General features: G+C 45.9%; 7 protein-coding genes across 7 annotated transcripts; 3 read left to right on the top strand and 4 right to left on the bottom strand.

The window, feature by feature from the left end:
- Positions 1-1,754: 1,754 nt before the first annotated feature.
- TGAM01_v211040 (WSC domain-containing protein) lies at positions 1,755-3,695 on the bottom strand (the record flags this gene model as incomplete). Its single annotated transcript, XM_018805092.1, has 5 exons — positions 1,755-2,027; positions 2,091-2,456; positions 2,530-2,824; positions 2,888-2,940; positions 3,024-3,695. 5 exons carry the CDS (start codon positions 3,693-3,695, stop codon positions 1,755-1,757), a joined length of 1,659 nt encoding a protein of 552 aa, XP_018661816.1.
- Positions 3,696-5,718: 2,023 nt separating this feature from the next.
- On the bottom strand, positions 5,719-6,613 carry TGAM01_v211039 (hypothetical protein; the record flags this gene model as incomplete). Its single annotated transcript, XM_018805093.1, has 4 exons — positions 5,719-6,280; positions 6,342-6,379; positions 6,428-6,474; positions 6,535-6,613. 4 exons carry the CDS (start codon positions 6,611-6,613, stop codon positions 5,719-5,721), a joined length of 726 nt encoding a protein of 241 aa, XP_018661817.1.
- Positions 6,614-8,588: 1,975 nt separating this feature from the next.
- Positions 8,589-9,790, bottom strand: TGAM01_v211038 (oxidoreductase; the record flags this gene model as incomplete). The annotated part of the gene is made up of 3 exons (XM_018805094.1): positions 8,589-9,344; positions 9,400-9,552; positions 9,629-9,790. The coding sequence occupies 3 exons, from the start codon at positions 9,788-9,790 to the stop codon at positions 8,589-8,591; spliced, it is 1,071 nt and encodes a 356-aa protein (XP_018661818.1).
- A 1,722-nt stretch (positions 9,791-11,512) lies between these two features.
- TGAM01_v211037 (hypothetical protein) lies at positions 11,513-13,047 on the top strand (the record flags this gene model as incomplete). The annotated part of the gene is made up of 3 exons (XM_018805095.1): positions 11,513-11,552; positions 11,613-11,993; positions 12,065-13,047. The coding sequence occupies 3 exons, from the start codon at positions 11,513-11,515 to the stop codon at positions 13,045-13,047; spliced, it is 1,404 nt and encodes a 467-aa protein (XP_018661819.1).
- A 916-nt stretch (positions 13,048-13,963) lies between these two features.
- Positions 13,964-14,608, top strand: TGAM01_v211036 (hypothetical protein; the record flags this gene model as incomplete). The annotated part of the gene is made up of 1 exon (XM_018805096.1): positions 13,964-14,608. One exon carries the CDS (start codon positions 13,964-13,966, stop codon positions 14,606-14,608), a length of 645 nt encoding a protein of 214 aa, XP_018661820.1.
- A 1,262-nt stretch (positions 14,609-15,870) lies between these two features.
- TGAM01_v211035 (methyltransferase) lies at positions 15,871-16,686 on the top strand (the record flags this gene model as incomplete). The annotated part of the gene is made up of 1 exon (XM_018805097.1): positions 15,871-16,686. The coding sequence occupies one exon, from the start codon at positions 15,871-15,873 to the stop codon at positions 16,684-16,686; it is 816 nt and encodes a 271-aa protein (XP_018661821.1).
- Positions 16,687-17,707: 1,021 nt separating this feature from the next.
- On the bottom strand, positions 17,708-19,717 carry TGAM01_v211034 (hypothetical protein; the record flags this gene model as incomplete). Its single annotated transcript, XM_018805098.1, has 1 exon — positions 17,708-19,717. One exon carries the CDS (start codon positions 19,715-19,717, stop codon positions 17,708-17,710), a length of 2,010 nt encoding a protein of 669 aa, XP_018661822.1.
- Between the last annotated feature and the right edge of the window lie 1,298 nt (positions 19,718-21,015).

Raw genomic sequence — 21,015 nt, 5'->3', positions numbered from 1 at the left:
AAGTAAGCTGAGTGCACATATTATAAAAAAAACAAGCCGTCGCACTGCAGGTAATCTCAATATCAGACTAGAGATACACACATCCAACACAGGAGTTGAGACTATTGGCGTTTAGGGCCGACGGAGGTTTTTTTTTTCTTCTCTCTTTTTCTTCTTAGGTTCGTCCAACATCAACGCGCCTTTTTTCCTCTTCCGATTTGCCGCTATCCGCCGACCGAGTCAGCCGTGGAATTTCTCGCAAGGAAGACCTTGTACATATATTGAGCGAGTGGCAGATCAACAACTGATGTGAGACCAGTACTATATCATTCGGACTATACTTGTAGATTAATACTCGTTCGTGCGAAATACGTAATTTTCCCGTCCACATGTGATTTTAAGCCGCCCTCCTCCCCACCTTTTGGCTTTGCCATAAGTGGCTCGATTAGTAGAATTTTCCCAACGGGGCAATCCATGTGCAGCAGACTAATCGGCGATTGCATTCAATTCATTCTGCCTACAGGATACAGTAGGTACTAACTGGAAATGGCCGCATATGTGGAAGTGCGAGCATGCTCTCGGTGAAGAACCTCGACTCGCTCTCGCCTGTAACTCGGATACAGCGAATTCGCGAACCAACTCGTCAAAATAAGCAAATAATAAACTCGCTGCAAGACAGATCTGCCGCCGCTCTCGTGACACAAGCTCGATTGCCCGGTTCCCAGTAGCGCAAAAGAAGTGCCGAGCGCAATTTTGCATTGACTCAAGGCGAGGTTCGATTTGGCAGGTCCTGGGACGCTTGCAGCGCTCAATTGGAATGCCAGCAGCCTAATGGGGACAGGCTTTAGCGATTGATTTCCAGGTTTCATTTGATGTCTGGTTGTGTCGTCATCAGCTCCGATAAAGGCCCCTGTCAATCGCTGCTTATCGAAATGCCATGACCTTGGCGCGTCTTGGGGATTCCCGATTGGTAACAGCCTATGACCATGGGGTCAGACAATACATCCGAGTGGGTATCATGGATATCATGGTGTTGCACGAATAGAAATTTGTCTCGTGCGAGCCTTGAATAGCTCATACTGTACATGGTCTTGAGACATCGGAAGATATCTCAAGCTGCTATACATTGTTTGACTCGTACAAGTATAGGTAGCAGGCGACAAAAATTAGTCCCAGAGCCAGTATGCAGCAGTTTGCGATCGCCTAATCACTGCCATGGCAGCTGTGACAAATCCCAGACTGCATGTATTGGGGGCTTCATTCGTTGTTACCCACGCAGCTATATGCGGGCCGTATGAAAGCCTTGGGCTGTTGTCTCCTAATAGGTCAGGTGCAGGTAAATCTTGCTGCTTGTCTTCCTAGCCAGAGCCCCAAATGTTACGCCGCAACTGAGTCGGGTTAACTACTACGTCACATGCTATTCTCAAGTGTATGACAAAGTTCAACGTTAATGGTTCTTGGAATGGATTTCCCAATGACAGCGCCTTCTGATCCATAGCCGCCAACATCACCAGAAATTTATACTTCTTCCAATTTCATCAGCACAGATCAAAGGGTCTATACAGGAACGAGCACGAGGAGGCCTATGTTTAGAGTGTCTGAGAAAAGTTTGAGATGATTCATCATAATGCAGTTTCTTAAGCTTGGAAGTTTAGGCCAGTTATATGGTGTAGATTCTAAAGACAAATGCTATAGTAAACCAGGCTGAACAGACAAGGCACACGCAATAGTCTAATATGAAATGAACAAGTTTATCCATCAAAGTGAATATTAAATCATTCATCAAAAAATTGCGGAACATTATCCCACGAATTGAACAAACTCGAAACAGTGCTTTTATTTCCAGTAGCAACAATATCGAACGGAACCGTTCCTGCGGCAGATGCAGCCTTCCAACTACCAGTGTATAGAGTGTGATTGGTTCCTGGAACCTTGCTCAAAGGCTTCATCGACACTTTGCTTTGAGTCCACGGGCTGATTGGTGCAGTAAGGTTTACAGGCACATTAATGATAAGCGAGATATCAGAGAAGTCTTCAGCATTCAAGACCTAAAAGGTAAATTATTAGTCATTTGTCTTGAGAGCGTCAGAGTGAATATGCAATAGACCTACCAAAGCGGTCACATTCAGCTGGTTATAGACGACGTTATCAACAACGGACTCGGTCTGGTTAGACAAGCTAAACAATGGTTGAAGGGCATCTGAAAAAGGGAATCCAGAGCCTCCATTGTCGAATTGCGAAGTTTTCCCAGCGGCGTCGTTTTGAATCTCAATGGTAAAAGACGATATGCCATCTTCAGCTGAAATTGTTGTGTTGAACATGTAGAAAATGAAATCTGGACCACAATTGGGATAATCACAACCACCACTCATCCCTTTCTTCGTGGTTGCAGTGGCCACTGGTAGAAGTTTGCCAGAGCGCGATTTGGGGTGGATGAAGACTTGACTCTTATTGGCATCAGCTGTAGTATTGGCGATCTATTTCAAGCTGTTAGCATTTTCTGGGAAAGACCTCTTGGCGTTCGTGATATGTGAACATTTCTATACGTACCCTAATAAAGCCATTCACATACAGCGTTCCATCAGCATTAGGAGTAATAAAGAGGTTTCTGGGCTTGACGGCGATAGGTTTAATGATGTCCGTTAGCTTTACGCTGCGAGGCACGGTGTTGATCATGCGCTCCAGCATAGTGGTACATGTGCTAAGAAAGTAATCGTTGGAATCTGCTAGCTGAGAGATGACTTTGCCCCCGTCTGCGTTGAAAATACGGAAATCCGATCGTGTTGTTTCGTTTTGACCAAACGCAAGTGGGTTTTGAGTGTTATTGGCGACAAATTCCTTGGCACTGGAAGAAAACAGGCATGAGTTGGTTGTTTCTTAGAGGGAGAACAAGAATAGTAGCACTTACACCTTATTGTCGAAATCGTTATTTGTTGTATCAAAGGTCACCATATTGTCGGTCTAGAAGAATGAAACTTAGTCAGTATGTTTATCCAAGCTTCATGGGCTGCCTATTCGCAGGTCATGGAAATGGTTATACTGACGCCTGTGTTGGGAGGATTGGGGACAATTTCCGGAAAGTCCACTCCATGAACACCTCCAATGGAATGCCCACAGGCAACCAGTTGAATCATCTCAGTCACATCAAAGCCCTGCCTAGCAAAACTTGCCGTATGTGAAGCAAGATCTTCTTGTGGCTGCGGGACGCCCGATGGACCTGGACCAGCTGCATCAACGCGGCCGCCCCTGTAGGGGATGATGACTTTTCCATTCGAGCATGAACCGACTGCAATCACCGCGGCCATCGCGAATAAATCAGACATCGATGATCGAGGAGAGTGGACGGCACTGAAAAAGCCAAAAGTTTCCGAAAATGCTTTTCCAGGATTCTCAGGACGATCCGTTTCGAACAGAATAGAAGCGTCCAGACCGCCGGTTCCAGCATTCACATCTGCCGTAGCCATGTCATGGTAGGCAGTTCTCAGCCATTCGGCGCCGAAATTGCGCTCTCCGCCTTGGGGGCCGTCTCCAAACCCAGAACAGCCTGAGACAAATGAGGCCAGGTCGCTGCCAGGCTGGCCAAAAATACTGTCTTGTTCGAATAATATCCTCTCGAGCTCGTCGATTTCTTCATTTGGCCACACATAATTAGCGTTTGCTGGATGCCAGAGGTAACTGCTGAGAGCAGAGTAGAGGATGGCTCGAGTCCAGGCCATGATGATGGCGATTTAGTTTTGATGCCGGATATCTAGCCGAAAGGAACCGTTGAAACGAAAACGACTACTTGAGCTGGCCAGAGACCTATGATCGTCTGGGACTTGTGGGCTTTATAGCTAAGAAGACCGTTAAGCCAGTAAATATATCTTTACGAGCAGGCTATTTACACGCGTACGGAACTGCTACCCGAACACGCAGTCCCCAGACCTGGCATTAGCCTCGTATATGCGGTTGACAAAGAGGGGCTACAGTGGCTATGGATTCGGGGCATTCCTATTCAAGCATCGTGTCACATCGTGTCACTGTACAAGTCTGAATTCGGATTGAACAAAGGAGATGCTAGCGTGGCTGTGTTGAGCCGCATAACTAAATTGAGGAAAATTTTCGGGAAACGTGACATGCCATTGGTTTATGCTACAACTAGTAATTCGGGCCTAAAACATTCGATATGAACCCAGAGTTGAAGACGCGTATACCCTGGGCGTTTAAGCTTACAAGAACGTGCACGCCGTAACTTGTTAAGCTTACAGAGGTGCATATACGACATTAAGGGTGCTCCGTATTGAGTAGGGTCGGGGGGAATTTGGCCAATGAAGTGGTTTTGTTTACAAAACAAATGACACATACCTAGTAATTTCCTAGGTGGGATGGACTTCAAGGGTGTCAGCGACTTCATAAGTTCCTTGACAACTAGCAGACCGACACGACTATAATACAAACTTTATGTAATGTACATAGTGTTTGATATAGGAAAGGCCATTCTCTTAAGAGTCCCACTTGTGTCTTCTCCTGGTTTATCCTTTCAAGCCAATTAGACATATCGCAATGGCTGTCAACCCGTATCTCCAGGGAACTAATGTGCCATACATTGTTAGGCATGTTATAGCGACTTATCACCTATGTCGAGTAATTATAGTAACTGTTGCTTTAGTTGTAGCAACTACGGCTTCATCCCCGCAGCGATAATTATAGTAACTGTTGCTTTAGTTGTAGCAACCATGGCTTCATCCCTGCAGCGATAATTATAGTAACTGTTGCTCTAGCTGTAGCAACCATGGCTTCAGCTACCAGGCGCTCCTGGATGCATCTTTCAAAATGGTGTTCTGTTCTGTTTAGCTTGCCACTCGATAATATGCAACGAGAAATAGTAGCATCTCAGCATTGTTCATAGCCCTGTAAAGGCTCGTTGTCAACTGCCGATTTAGCAGAATTCATTCAACGCTCAGTAATCAATTGGTGCCAGCCGCGCCACCGTGTATGCGTAACCCCGTATGCGTGACCTCGTACATAGAACAGGCAATATTGGCCGAGTTCGGTTCTATTGGGGAAATGGGCGGATTGCATCCAGGGCTTTTTGCAGACAATGTTGAACATGACTCGAAGGCTCAAGGCTTAGTTCATGCAACGTTGGGTTGACACTGCATACCTTGCTATTTATATCAGTAATCCGGGAATAGAATTCCATATTTTACATACTCCCGGCTTAATAAAGCCAAAGTTCTATTCGTTGTAAATTCACTTAACGATACCCACATAAATCCCGAAAACGCCGCCTCCCGGCTGCCGATTCCCACGGAGGCCGCCATAGAAGTCCGAGTAACGATATCCATCTGAGCAATCTTAAGTGGCGGAAAGTACTAACACTAAACTCTATTTACTCCTTTACCTGATACAGCAGGCACTGTAGAGCTGATTATCCAGCGAAAGCGATGGGAAGTAATCACTTCAGCTGCCTAAGTTCTGTCCCGGACCCTTATCATGCGGATCCCGCTTCCGTGAACAACCCCCCAAGGTGGAAGGCATTTCCCCTAGCATAGCCCCGGTATTCGACGTGGCAAATCGGGGCACTTTTGCAGCTGGATGTGAGCAGGGCTTCATGGATACGAGTTTGTATTGTATGTAAGACGACCCTAATTCAGTCAGCTGTCCCAAGCTAAATTGACTGATCTAGAAGTGACTATATAAAACCCTGTTGCTGCATTATTTACTATCCCAAATGACAACAAGCACATTCTTGGCTCTCTAATCTTCCTTTGCTGTCCACGGGCTCAAAGCATCCAAGAATCTGGTGTGCGCTTCAGCATCTCCAGTAACCCTTAGCACTTCCTGATACTCCTCAGTGCCAAGGCGTTTGAAGAAAAGCAGAATACCCGCCCACATCAAATCGGTGTAGCTGACAGTATCGCCCATAAAGTAGGGCCCCGACGAAGACTCGTTCAGCAAAGCCGTAATCTCGCGCGCGAAAGGCTCGCATCGCTCGAATGCTCCTGGGCCCTGCTGCTTTCCGAACTCATCTAGAGGCATGCCGATGTCTTCCTGGCGCGTGGTGAGAAAATACTCAAGGCTCTCTTCGCCGAGAAGTTGCGTCGCTACTCTAGGAACATATATTGGTCCAAGCCTTTCCATAAACTTTATGAGGCTGTCTCTAAATCTAAGCTGAACAGGTGTGTTCAGAGGCAGGCTTGGAACCGGGTACTTCTCCTCGATGAATTCGGCAATTTTGTACGAGTCCATCAGGTAAGAGCCATCAGGCGTTTGTATAGTCGGGACGGTAAATGGGCGTCCTTGTTCGTTCGGGGAGACACTGACATGATAAAACCTCAGTTACAACATGCTCTTATGTTTGTAACTCAGCGTTGACTTACTGCTGGTTGAGTCGAGACCCGATGTGCGGATATTCAACCTGCCAGACGTTAGGGCTTATGGTCCGACCATTGTGACTATGACTCACCCATTCTGTCTTGTAGTCAAGACCCTTGTAATTCAGAAGCAATCGAGCTGCACATTGATTTTAGCATTTATGTGTCTTTTGACTTGAACCTGAATGGGCAGACCTACTCCTCCAAGTATTCATCGACCAACAGACGCGTGGCGCCTTGGTGGGGATATCCAACAGCGTGTAAATGCCCGATGACATATTTCCGACTACCAGTTTAAGAGATTTATGTACATGTATATATGATGCCAAAGTACGACTCTGCCGCTGCGTAACGAAGTGATGCGAAAGAGAAGCAGAGCAAGAGACGAGAGAACTAGCCGAGAAACTCTCATTTGAGCGCACAGCCGTGAATCCATCTACCCACTAGGCCCAATAGACCCATCGCTTAATAGTTCACGCTCTCCCCCGCATGAACCCAAGCGGAGAGCAGCTGTCGCTAAAATCAATCTACAAGTGCTTATAAATAGCATGTTAGTCGATATTAGTAACTGTATCGAGCAACATTGAAAGCAACGAAAGGAGGGGGGATTTGCTAAGGAGAGCGCAGTGCATTATTATAGGCTAATGACCTAAGACACTAAAAGATTATTTCTTCTTAAGGAAGGTGTAGTGCATCGCGTAGCTTAACGATCTAATAGGTTAAATTGTATAGGAGGTTCCATTACTTGCACTCCCGTCACGCCAAAATGATGGCCTTTTCAGACGACAATAAAGAAGCGGGGTCACCCAGGACCCTGAGATGGACTGCGCCTAGTGCAATATCCTCGCCAATTTTCAACAAGCTGGAATAGATAAGTTAACGATTCGATAGTTATTAAAAGCCTGCGGTCCCTTAAAGGCTGCGTTATGCTATTTACAGTATAGCACTATCTAACATTACCTATTTTTAAGAACAGAATATAGTATAACCACCTTAGATTATATTAATCCTTGCCTTAGTTTACAGTAGTAAAAGATTAGCGATAATAGTGAAGTCTAAACCTAGGATATATATTTAAAAAGGATAATATATAATAGTTAGAGACTTAGACCTTAATGGGAATTATTTTTTTGTGAGAAAGCAGCAGAGGTTCCCGAAATCTGCTATAATTATCCTTTAGATGCAGTTCTATCAGCGCCTTTTAATATCATTCTAGGGTGAAAGGTGTTTGTAAAAAGAAGGAAGAGCATTTGGCGCAAATGCCATGACGTCTGACCTGTTTCATACTAGTTCTTGCGAGTCAGAACTGGCGTAGCATTGCCAAGCTAGATGTATTCTAGCGTAGGGCACCGATTGCAAGCAGGCAGCCAAATGTTGGATTTTTCCAACGCTTGCTTCTGCTTGGTCAATTGGCTACGGGACCCTCGCTTGCGTAGATGTAGCAGATGTAGCAGATGCAGTACTTGATAGTAGCCTATATACCTACACATGTAGATGCTGGCTGAAGTGCTAGATAACTTTTTCCTGAAAAAAGTCACTATCAGGTCTCCTACGGCAGATGCGAAGCGTAGAAGCAGACCTAATGCGCGGTCCTCACGATATAGAACGTAGAGACATGCAATGTAGGATCAAAAAGCTTGTCTCCTCTGTAATGATACAGGATCTAAGGCTGCTATACAGATGCGATAATCCTCCGTCCTTCCCTTAGGAATTTCGGGGCAAGCGCCCACCAACAATCACCCAAAAAAAAACCGCGTGAAAAGAATCACTTGTAAAATGTATGGCGGTGCTGTCGCAAGGTTAGTTATTGTGTAACTGGAGAGAAAATCTTTACGCTAGCGGTCCAGTTAGTTATAGTGATTGAATATCGTGAAGCGGAAGTTTCTCTCTCTTAGTACTTCGACCGTCAGTTGTTTCTTTGAAGTCTCATTGATGGTCGACGCTACTGGAATAGACTTTGCGATAACCACTTATATCTCACTGTAACATTTGCTTATAGGCAGGCGTACTATCAGAGCTAACTCGGATGAAGATGCAAGGCTACCTACTTGCGCAGAGTGCTCATGATGTAATTTTCTCAACGCATCGAATCCGGATTCACAAACTGAAAGCAGCACTAGTTTAATGCGCTTGTTACATCTTCAAGCTGATGAGCAAATGTAAACCTATTGATTCAATATTCTCTAACATCAAAACCGTTACTCTTCGTCTGTCTTAAATTATTCCTATCCCACAATTTCTACAACTCACGATTTAAACTGTCTGCATTGGACGGAATCCTCCCGTTGGTTTGATAGCGGACGAGCCACTGAACCTAACGCCATCCTCTTTCTTGTCGAGGTTGTAGACAATGCTATTCCTCCACCGCTGGAACTCAAGAGCAGTTATCTCGGGATAAATGGCAGGCTCTTCGGCAGAGACAAACTTGGGCAGCGGTCCAACAGATGTATCACGCCCAGCCTTGAAGAGATAAGCCATTGACATTCGGGAAGGGATAACCAGTCCTTTTTCCCCTTTCATAGTCTCGGGAACGGTGACCTGGTGCATGCCTCCAACGATCCTTCCGTTGGTCCAGCGGGTCAATGTGTCACCCACATTGATAATCATCTCTGTCGTATCAGTCGGTGGCAAGGGAACAAAGGTGCTACCAGTGGCGTCCGTACGGTCTTCAATTTCCAGGCCGCCAGTGCTATCCTGGAACAGAAGAGTAATTGGGCCGAAATCTGTATGCGGCGCAATACGGGTGTTGCGTCCTGACTGAAGCTCATCCACAGCTATCTCAGGATAGTGAGTAAGTCTCAAGTCGGTAGCGCTGGGGCTGCACCGAGCAACAAGGGATCCATCTTCAATTCCCCACGCAACTTCGAGAGCATGGATCAATGTAAGGCAGACATTGTTGCACTGCTGGTAGAAAGCTTCCATGAATGGCTGGAAGCCGGACATGTTGGATGTTGTGGGCCATTTGTTTGGAAATTCCGTATCATCAGTAGGACCTTGATCAAAATGTTCCTGTTGTGTAAAGCTGTGAGCATGGCGATGAAGGAAGTGTGAAGGGAGCTTTTACTTTTGAATCAGTGAGGATACGGATATTCTCATCATGGTGCAATTTGCCGACTTCTTCCACTCGCCAAGGCGTGTAGCCACGCATAGGCCTTGGTCCGACTTCATTTGGAATCTCATTCTTAGCCTCAAGGCTCTGGTCAAAAAATGATTGTCCCTGGCAAGTTGAAAGTCTCGGTTAGAGCTTGCATGGCAGTAACGGCTGTAGAAATATTCATGAATTGTTTACATACCCAGTGGAATAATTGCTGAAGCTGTGCAGTGCTGAATGTATGGTTGGTCATCTTTGCAAAGCCAGTCCTCTCGAAGCTGCTCAGCAAATCTTCTGCAAATTGCTTGCGCTCCTGGGGAGTGCCTGCGATGAATTTCTCGAAGTCAAGAGTAGTAACAGACATGTTGACGGCTTGAACTATGCAAGAACACTCAAGAGTCGTAACTTGATACACGAGTACTATGGTTGAGTTGCTTCTGATTTGTCGTCCCCAGTCATCATACTTAATTGCTCAAGCGAAATCAATTACCATTTGGCGTTTTATAGATGAAAACCACTTCTACGTCACTATCACCATATAATTTTACTGTTCATGATTATGATTGACGTACAGTTGAAGTACGTAGCCAATGGAATATGCGTTGTATCATCTGCAGTATTGATTCGATCAGTCAGACCACGTATTATTCGCATCAAGGATTTGAACGATCTCACAGTGAGCTGCCCGATCAGGACCGGTTAAATAAACAATTAGTAAATCCCCAAACGATACCATCTCCTATCTCACTGCATTGCCGCAGACAAGACGTCAGATATCAAAGCCGGCGATCTCGATGAATGTACCACGGCATAATCAAAAGCAGTTTACGCAATTCTATCAATCTTCCCGTGGGTGCGCATTAGTCGAGGAATTGTTACCTTGCACATCAATCCAGGTTATCATCTCAAGATAAAAGCTGCTCCTGAGAGCTATCTTTATGCATTGCAATACCAACGCATCTTGTTTACAGTTGACGCTAGTCAAGGATATAATTGCGAGCAGATATCCGAGCACGAAGATGCTTGTGCTGCAGGTATATCGGCAAACTTGCAATCTTTAGACTGTCTACTGCTTACACGCAGGTGCACAACAATACATACACATAGGTACAGTGCAGTATAAGCTGATCAACGTACCTTGCTGCAAGATAAAGCCCAGGAGGTGTAATATCGAAGGCTCAAACAGGAAAAAGCGCCAGAGCCATGTCCTTGTCGCTGGCTGATTATTGATCAAGGCAACCTCATTTCAAAGTCTGGTTGATAATGATGTCACGATATATCCATGGATGATTTATTGACCGGCCCTTAGTTTGTCGAGTTAGCAGTATCAATGGATAGATAACTAAACAGTCACATTGTTCTCAACTTAACCCATGTTCTACGTTTTCTGCGCTGATCATCGCGCCCTTCCCTTGATTTGTATCTTAGATATGCCTATAAATGGCAATACATGTCGCCTTTTAGCTAGTATAACCGGCGCTAAGTTGTCTTGGCCAGATACTATTTGCAGTTTAACCTGCATGATAGTCGCATTAGTACATGGGTTGTCAATTCACGAATTCACGCGATTGCTACCATCGTATTCGCCATATTATTCGGAGGAGATACTCCGCTTACATCTACGCTCATCTGTGCCTGAAGATGCGTATATCTGCCAATCTATTCCATAAACCCGCCATATATCCACAACCGTTCTTCCAACCCCTGCTTCTCCATCTAACGCTATCTGAAGTGTCATTGGGCGGTGGAGCCTGCAAGCCATATCCGCGCATCTACACATGCAAATACGACCTAGTACGCGGAAAGCCGCCAACGTTACAATATCTCGGTGTTGGATGTTATTCATTGCATCATTCTACATTCTACAGAATACGGCCACTTAGGAATCTTTTTGCCTCATTTTACGCTAGCAGCAGTATGCAACGAGACTTTCTTCCCTCAGCCTCTATTACACCAACAACCATCTTGCTTTGTCTTCAACCCAGATCCATGATTTAGGGCCAAAGTATGCCAGGACCAGGAATACGGTCATTCTTGTCGATATAGCTCTCCCAACGCGTCGCGTAACGTCAAAGAATTGTTGAGCATGGCACTGGACGAGAGCAAAGACACTTTACAAACCCCAGGTGAGTCAGGCGCTTTTGTCAAGTAGGTCTGTGTGCGTGTCTCGCTGATCAAATAAATAGAGTCCGCTGTTGCATCTGTCGATGCGACTCGGCTCAACCAAAGGGCGGAAATTGCAGCAAGTGGCACTACAGAAGACTCTCATACCTATCCCGAAGGCGGACGTGATGCCTGGCTGGTAGTGTTTGGGGCATGGTGCGGCCTGACTGCTTCACTGGGCATTTACAACACGTCCGGGGTCTTTGAAGTTGTCATTTCTCAGGTGATTCTTCCCCAAGACTCGGCATCTACCCTCGGCTGGCTATTTTCCACCTACGCCTTTGTCAACTGGATCTTCGGCGTACAAGTAGGGCCTACTTTTGACGCCATTGGCCCACGGCCCCTGATTGCAGCCGGCACTATATGCACTCTGGTTGGCATCTTCACACTAAGCATATGCACGGGTAAGCTCCACGAATCTGTCACCATGCCTACTGGGTGCTAGACTGACAATGCCTGCCATGTGATATTGCAGAATATTACCAGATTCTCCTGTCATTCTCCATCTTGACGGGTATCGGATCTTCCCTCCTCCTGACCCCATCCATGGGCTGCGTCGCTCATTGGTTCATGAAACGTCGTGGCCTCGCAAGTGGCGTAGCTTTCATCGGCGGTGGGTTTGGCGGCGTACTCTTTCCCCTCATGATGCAATCCTTGCTTCCCCAGGTTGGATGGGCGTGGACGGTTCGTATCTTGGGCTTCTTGTTGATGGTTCTCTGTGCCGTCAGCATTGCTTTTTGCCGAAGCCGAATCCCCCCACGAAACGGCAGTGCCACGACTTGGCGAGACACGCTACCCAACTATCGGATCTTCCTTGACGGGACGGGAGCGATGGGGGCTACCACTGCAGGGGTTCTGCTGACAGACTTGGCCTACTTTATTCCCATCGCCTATACGCCGAGCTACTATATTGATCGGCAAGGCCTATCCGCGGAAGAGTCCCTAAATGGTTCAGCCGCTTTTGCGTATCAACTGCTCGCTATTCTTAATGCGGCATCTTGCGTTGGCCGATGTGTGGCTGGCGATCTCGCCGATCGGTTTGGGAGATACAACACCATGATTGTCTCTCTTCTGCTTTGTGCCATTTCCGTCTTGTGTTTGTGGCTGACGGATATCATGGTGCCTGACCTAGAGAGCGACGGGCTTCTCATTGCCTTTGTCATATTGTTTGGCTTTCAAAGCGGTTCAAACGTTAGCTTGACGCCAATCTGTCTCGGCCAGCTCTGTGATACGGAAGATTACGGGCGATATTACGCAAGCTGCTTCACAGTAGTCGCGTTTGGTGTGTTGGCAAGCCTACCAATAGCCGGCAGCTTGCTTAGTGCGACTGGAGCAAGTGGGAAAGAAAAGTACTGGGGAGCTGCCGTGTTTACCGGGTTGAGTTACGTGGCTGCCCTTCTTTGCTTTGTATGGGTAAGGGTCAAGCTCAAGGGCTGGTCATGGAGGATCAAGTGGTGATTGTCGCTAAACTCGCCTCGTTGTATCAGCTTAATTCTGACATTAAGTTGTTGCCAAGGAAGATGAGAGAATCTAGACCAGGAGCGGAGTTTTGTTATACTAATCGTAAATATTATATGATATGTATCTAATACATGCCTAGCATAATCATGATACTGCATTAGTATATCACCTAAAGCGGGTAAATAGCGAAAGTAGAGAGGTTATCTGCCAGATCTTGGCCATCTTAGAGACATGGTCTAACTAATCATGTTCGGTTAATATCTCATCATTCACAGAGCCGTATTCAGGCAAAGATCATGGCTTCTTGTTGAACAAATGCGCGGAGTAGACACCCCTAGACTTGTGCCCAGGGCGAAGAGTAAGCCAAATTCTCCGAGTCCGTATGATATAGGCGACGTTTTATTTGAACGCTAGAATCTACGACGTCATTGAAGAGTAACGAAAGGCCTCAATGGGGGTAAGATTTTGAGCTCTCGGTGCAACGTTTAGTGATTGTTTTCACAATGTCCGCATTATCCACCGTCCTGCTACGCATATCCTCTCCTGAAGTAGTCGTTAGCAACAGACTCACGAGGCCGTTGAAAACATTCCTTTGTCGTGCTTTATCGGTTTATTCATGCAGCACGCCTTTCTACAATTGTTTAGAGCTAATCAAAGCAGACAGGGCATCTATCACGCAAGTAAATATTGAAGAAAACAGATGAGAGAATATGGTTCTATAGGTAAGCCTTCTCTCAAGATAACTAAATTGTATAAGAACCCTTCGGCCTTTCTCTGTTTAAGTCGTAGCAAAGGGAGAATATTCAACGCCATAAATCGTCTTTTCAGAGTCCTTCTAAACTCCTGGAAAACTTGCTTATCTTATTGTCGCAACTCAATCACAACTGTTGAGGTCTCAAAGATTACCCTCAATATGATGACCGAAGTTCAAACACCGGACATGTATCTTGCCCAAGCTCGCGCTTGTGGTAGTGTGCAGGATTGCATGAGCATCTACGACAAATGGGCTGCTACTTATAATGACGAAGTTATGGATAAAGCTCAAGAATATGTCGCTCCCAGCATCGTTGCTCAAGTTGCTCTCCGGGTGTCAGACAACTTTGCCCAGAGTGCCATCTTGGATGCCGGCTGCGGTACTGGCTTAGTCGGCCAAGCTCTGAGCTTGGCAGGAGCAAAGATCATAGATGGACTTGATCTATCATCTGCTATGCTCAAAATTGCAAACGAGACTGGAGTCTATCGAAGTCTGTCCCAGGCAGACTTGACCCAACCTGTGCAAAAGGATGATGAAATCTATGATCTTGTTACATGTGTTGGTACATTCACAAACGGCCACGTTGGTCCTGATCCTGCTATCAGAGAATTTGCCCGCTTGACCAAGAAGCATGGGACGATCATTGTTACTGTTTTGGAGGAGTTCTGGGAGGCGGCCAAATTCAGCGCCGAAGTTGAGAAATTGGTAGCCGAGAAGCTGGTAGTGGTTGTTGCAAAGGAGCTCATCGATTACGTCAAAGGCCACGGCGACAAGGCAATGCTAGTCATCCTGAAAAAAGAGTGATGAGAGAGAGTATATATTAAATTTTTGTGTCTCAACTCATTGATCTTTGTACATGTAGAGAAGAGAACTTGCTCGTGTGCTTAGTTTAAATCCTGGCGGCTTTGGCCTTGCGTGGCTTCCGAGCAACAAATTAGCCACTTATCCAATCACACTTTTCAAATTACGCTATTGTATTGCACACTCAGCGTGAGCACAATGATGCATTTGCGAGTCTTCAATGACTGAAACTTGGTGAGAGCTTATACTGAAGTTGAAACAGAGGTGCCGAATTGAGAAGGTGCGCATCTTAATCATGATTTAGCTTTTCCACTAACCTTTAGCGTAATCTGGACCGCTAATACCCGCGCTCCGCAAATCTGAGATTTTAGCTAGCGATGTGTTGATAGTGGCGCTCTGAGGTATGACGTATGTACAGGATAAGGAGAACAAAGACAACGAGGAAGAAAAGAATAAGTCCAGCTTACATGAAGATATGCGGTATTTATGAGTATTTATGAGTGTACAGTGAATGATGCCATACCCTTGTTGTTTGTAGTGCATTTACATGCACAAGGGACAAATAGCTAGACCAAGTTTGCTCGGCCGGATCAAGCTCAGTTACATCCACAGCATATAGATGCATATAATTTGGTTAACCCGTTACTCCGTAATTCCAGAAGTATTAGACACCCATAAATAATGTATATAGTCCATGCATACTTGTGCTTTTCTCCGAGTAATTAGTTGAATTGTTCTTCAGATTGTAGGCGTGGCCAACAGCGGCCTTATAAGAGCTATCAATGGCTTTTTAGCGAAATTGACTTTTTCAACACCAAGTGCATTGAGATGCATGTTTCATTAACACCAAGAATTGAGTAGCTAATATTACTGCATAATCATGTTTTTAGTTGTTTGAGAAGTACATAAGCCGGAATTATACCTGTATATATGATAAGAAAAGAAATATGTAAGGGGGAGGTCATGTGCATTAGCTCTTGTTTAAGTTTAAGGCTTATAACTGCGGCACGATTGCCAGACCGCTATCTCTCTTTTATTTCTCTCCTTCGTCATCATCAAAATCCTCAAACGTGATAGAGCTGGGCAAGTATTTGTACAGTACTTTCGGTCGTTGTTCTCATTCACATCTCCATATTACGCGTACGGAGGGAGTGAGAGATTGGGTATATTAGCGCGACAGAATCCGTAAGATCTTTCCGGATATCACATCAACTAGGTACTCATTCTACTGGTTTAGATCCGCCTTCTTTGATCTGAAATTCACAATGGGCGACGCCGCCAACACCAACGGGAGCAATGAGGCCGGTATTAGCGATGCAGCTTTATACGATTTGAGGAGAGCCAAGAAAAGGCTGGACACTCTCGCTGACAAGCCCAAGTGGGATCTCACCGACACGGCGGATTTCGATTGCATGCACTACTTAGGCGACGCTGCCTTGGAAAAAGCATGCCGAACATTGGGCATGGAACGTGGACAGACAGTCGTCGATATCGGCTCGGGCTTCAGCGCCACCGGCCGCTACTTGAACAAGCGGTGCGGCGTTGATGTCACGGGTATCGAGCTTCAGCCCGAAATTCACCAACTCGCCGAGAAGATCACCGAGCGAAACGGTCTCGCGGCAGGTGTACGCTCAGTCAATGCGGATTTTACAACGCTGACGCTGGACACACCGGTGGACTACATCATCTCGTTTCTATGCATTCTACACATCCCTGACAGGGACACGCTGTTCCAGAAAGCAGCCAGCACCCTGAAGCCAGGAGGAAAACTCTACATTGAGGATTATTTTGCTCGAACGGCGCTCAGCAAAGAGGTTGGCGACCAATTGCGTGACATCGTGTCTTGTCCTTACCTACCGAGTCGTGATCAGTACATATCGGACCTGGAAAAAGCAGGATTTCGTGATGTTCAGTTTGAAGAAGTGACAGAAGAATGGGCCAAGTTCGTGCACGAACGGGCAGTCAGTAACCGACAGAAAGGGACAAGCGAGGCGCCACTTACTTTATTTTACGACACAATTGATGGATTGTTTGCTGGCCGTGAGCTGGGAGGGGTGTGTCTCACGGCTACCAAAGTATGATACAATCCAGTATGTACCATCATATTTCTAATAGACTATTCTGAAGTACCAGCTCGCTACTTCAGCATCACATGACAATTAATTATTACCACATAATTATAGCAGTAATTCGTCGTCCTTGTACCATTTACAAAAACACACGTCAAACACTAATTGCATGTAGCTTGTGTAACACCCACACGTCACAGTTGATGCAACACTAGTTTTCATAGAGAGTTAGATAACAACGAGATCTATTGGCAACGATGGCTCTGGGAGAGAGGATTCCAGTTACTTTTCGGCAACCGAATTTTGGGTGGAAGCTGTTTAATTGTTGTATTGGTTGCCTAGGCACTGAAGGCTTGGTGGATAGGCATTTTGTTGCTCCGCACAAACATACCCGTAGAATGGCCACCGACAAAGTGAATGCGGCCAATTGTGAAGCGAAAGCAGCCAGGTACCCCACGGCAAGAGAAAGTAACATTGCTGCTATCTGCCTGACAGAAAAAAACCGGGAAAGGGAGAGAAACGCGCTCAACGCACAGCAGGACAAGAAGTGCAAAAAACGAAGGACAACCCCCGGCGGGACTCGAACCCGCGATTAACCGATATCGGTAGAGCTAAATATTGGTACCGGAGAGCTAGCCTAATTGAACTTAGAGAGAAAACAAGCATGCTTATCCACACCACCAAGAGACCCGCCTATTTCCAGCCCCAACCACAGGATAAAAAGAGCAAAAACAGAAGAAAAACCCCCGGCGGGGATCGAACCCGCAATCTCAAGATTAGAAGTCTTGCGCCTTAGCCATTAGGCCACGGGGGCGGTATTAGCAAGTTGCTAAAGGCTTGTTGTGAACGGTGGTGGTTAAAGTCATATAATCGTGACTCCGCAACTGGGTTCTCAACATTGAAACGTCCGCAACTTCAATTCTACTCCCTACAACTTTAGACTCTTATTCAACGTCGTGTATTACATCTAGTTTAACCGGCTACAAGTCTCTTTGATGAGAATCAAGTTGGCGCCAGTATCAGGCTCACTTGTCTAACACATGATGTAGACCTCCTTGGCTGCTTTTTGAAGTTGGCTATCGGACAAGTTAGCCAACCTAGCCATGCTGGCCGTATCTTGCAATGTTCCCGCCCCGCTATCAACTACAAGCCGCAATGGGGTAGCTTCATGTAATGTTTTTATGCCATCTCTTTGAATCCATCTCGCATACACCATCATACCAACCGCTGTAGACGCTGCAATGGTTAGACCAAGCAAGCTGGCAAGGAGCAGCGCCGGAACATAGGTGATGTGGTAAAACTGCTGCGTTACTGCTCCCGTCACATTGTAAAAGTATTCCGGCCGGTCGCGGGAAGAGTTCATTGCAGCGACATTGAACAGAATGCTCTGAGAACGACCTGATGCGAGCACAAAGTTGGCGGCAAATGTCGAAAAGTTGATTGATGGACATGCCGCAAGTTCCCAGGCAGCAATCTCAATTTCACAGGCTAGACCACCTCTAATCGCAGGCGCGATACCAGGGATCGTGCCTGCTTCCGCCATGGCGTGATAGTTTAGCACGACCTGCCAGTCGCCGATAAAAGATCGTTGTGGACTCTTAGAAAGCTGGAATTGTGACCCAGACAACTCCCATGTTTGGCCAGCCGAGCGTGTATAGTTGACAAGTCCCTCTTGGCGAAGGAGAGAGCAATGCAGAGAGTATGTGGTCACAGTGCCGTAAACCGAGGTGAGGTTCAATACTACTGGCTCAATCTCACCGTACTGCGTTAAAACACTGTAATTCCAGGTGTTTGTGTGCATATAGCCTAGAACTGCCTGTTGATAATTGGGCGAGAAGAGAACAATTGCCAGTTCCGTAGTGTATTTCGATTTGATATCCTCTGCAACACCGGGGTACCAGTAGGACATCTGAGCAGTATTATTTAATGAAGAGAGCGTTCCGAGCATTTGAACAGCATCTTCACCCATTTGCGTAGGGTACAAAGAACCAGGAAGAAGCAATGCGGGTTCACAGATCGCACTCAAGCGAAATGCAGGTATATCATAGAGCGCCACCACTGACGGGTCTAAGTCGACTAACGAGCTGTCTGTCGCGTTGACGACAACATAACCTCCTTCAGAATCAAGAGTTGATGAATTGGATGTCGCCATCTGATTCAAGAGACTCGTAAGCCGCTCAGAGATACTGGCTTGTTGTTGTAAGTTCAATTTGAAACTGGCCTGAGGTCCAAGGACTTCCGGCCGGGGTATTAAAAGATCATCAGAGGTGCGTGTTTTAGAATCAATCTCCATGTCGTTAAGAGTTCTCAGCTTATACTTGACGTTAGATAGAATAATCTCCGTGTAAGCCTCATAAGCGATGATATTAGATAAAGTTGTCCAGGAGAACGCAGATGACAAAGCAAGCAGTATTAGACAATACAGTCGCCACATCCGCCCTCGCCGTAGGGAAAGAAAATCCTTCACATTGTAGCTCCCTGTAGACATACCACTGGCTGTCACCCAGGTCGCCAGGGGTATTCTTCGTTGCTGCTCTTGCGGCTTGCCTCGAGACGCGCGGATGGCCAGACGCGCAGAGCTAAACCAAACAAAGTTCAAGGCAGTCATCAGGGCTGGAGCCAGAAGTCCACTGTAGACAATATCGATGCCCTTTGCGATACTTTGAGAAAAGCGGCCGCCAATCACTATGCCAGCAAATGACCCAAAAAGCTTAACTTTCGGTGCTGTAATCACAAACCAGGCAATCAAGCCAATCAGAGGTATGACAAGCGTTAATAATAGTATCAGCAGGTTTATACAATGGAAGGTGTCTCCAGAAGGCTTCTGTGCCGTGTCGAAAGGGGGATCTGTGCGAGTACAGCTGCTTGCTCGTTTTGCTAGGGGGCCGAGAGTTTCACGCGAAACGGGCTCGATCCCGGCTTTTTCCCTAGAAAGTGAATGAGGCAGCAATCTGCAGCCGTCTTCCCTTGAGCCGCGCCTTTCGAGATTGAAAACTTGAGTAAGAGGCGAATAATCCGCCGCTGGGAGATTGGTTGGCTCCATAATGGGCTCTTTCAACGCTCAATGCTAGGATGCTACATTCTAACAGCCCGGTGCGCATTCAGCGGATCAGGGGTATATATACCTAGGCAGGTAGTGTGCTGTAAAAGAGATACTATAAATAACTTAATGGTCACAACGTTTAATCTACGAGCTGTGTATCCTTGATGAAGAAAATGAGGGGTTCATAATGTTACTCGTATATAAGTTATCTGCTTCTCTCCATAATTAGAGCAATCTTGCTATGAGGTGGCTACAATCTTACGGGGACTGGTGTGAATTGGTTACTCTACCTACTTGTATCTCCACCAAACCATTGTACAGCATAAGTCCAGCGGTTAAAAATATATATGAGTGACCGCCCTGTACTACAACCAAAATAACGCAAGAAAGCAACAAGCGAATGAGAAGTTCGTCCCTGATCTGATTTTGAGTAGCAAAAGTGATACATGCACCGAATAGCATTTAATTTTACTACCTGACTCAACTACATGCACCTAGGTAGTAAATGGCAGTGGTATATCTTCCCTTGAGCTCTAAAATTTAACTCCTTTAATAGGGGAGACATTATCCAGTACCCTAATTCTATTATCCAGCCCTCTAGCTTAGGCGTAGGCTGCTGCTAGTATTATTTATATTATTACTACTAACTACTATTACTATTAACTACTATTATTACTACTGCTACTGCTGCTGCTGCTGCTGCTGCTGCTATTATTACTACTGCTACTGCTACTACTACTACTGCTACTACTGCTACTACTGCTACTACTGCTACTACTGCTACTACTGCTACTACTGCTACTACTGCTACTACTGCTACTACTGCTACTACTGCTATTACTGCTATTACTGCTATTACTGCTATTACTACTATTGAAAAGTAGATGGGGCTAAATGAGCGAATTTATGCACTTTATTTCGTGCGGTAAGTGATCAATTTCTATCTCTATTCCACTAATAATTTGAAACAGGCAGTGACACCAATAATATCCCAATCTGGGAGAAGGATAATACTGTTATACAACCACGTAACGAAACCATCCCGCCTCAGGCTGAGAATAACACCCCCCAATCACGTGATGACACCCAGCAGTATGATGGGATATATTAACGACGCTATATATAACGCCTCTATATATAATGTCACTGAATCTTCTGCATGTGATATTCCTGCTGCGCAGCCACGAGACTACTCTACCTATGTGTATCACAACTGCAAGCGCGTAGGACATATCAAACGAGATTAAAAAATTGTACTTTGTTGAGGAAGGTGCGGTGCCTCCTGTAGCTTATTGATG

The sequence above is a fragment of the Trichoderma gamsii genome (genome assembly GCF_001481775.2).
Source record: "Trichoderma gamsii strain T6085 chromosome Unknown Scaffold_85.2, whole genome shotgun sequence".
In the NCBI taxonomy this organism is placed as follows: Eukaryota; Fungi; Ascomycota; class Sordariomycetes; order Hypocreales; family Hypocreaceae; genus Trichoderma; species Trichoderma gamsii.
The sequence above is the reverse complement of the archived record's forward strand: the minus strand, read 5'-3'. Positions and strand labels throughout refer to the sequence as shown.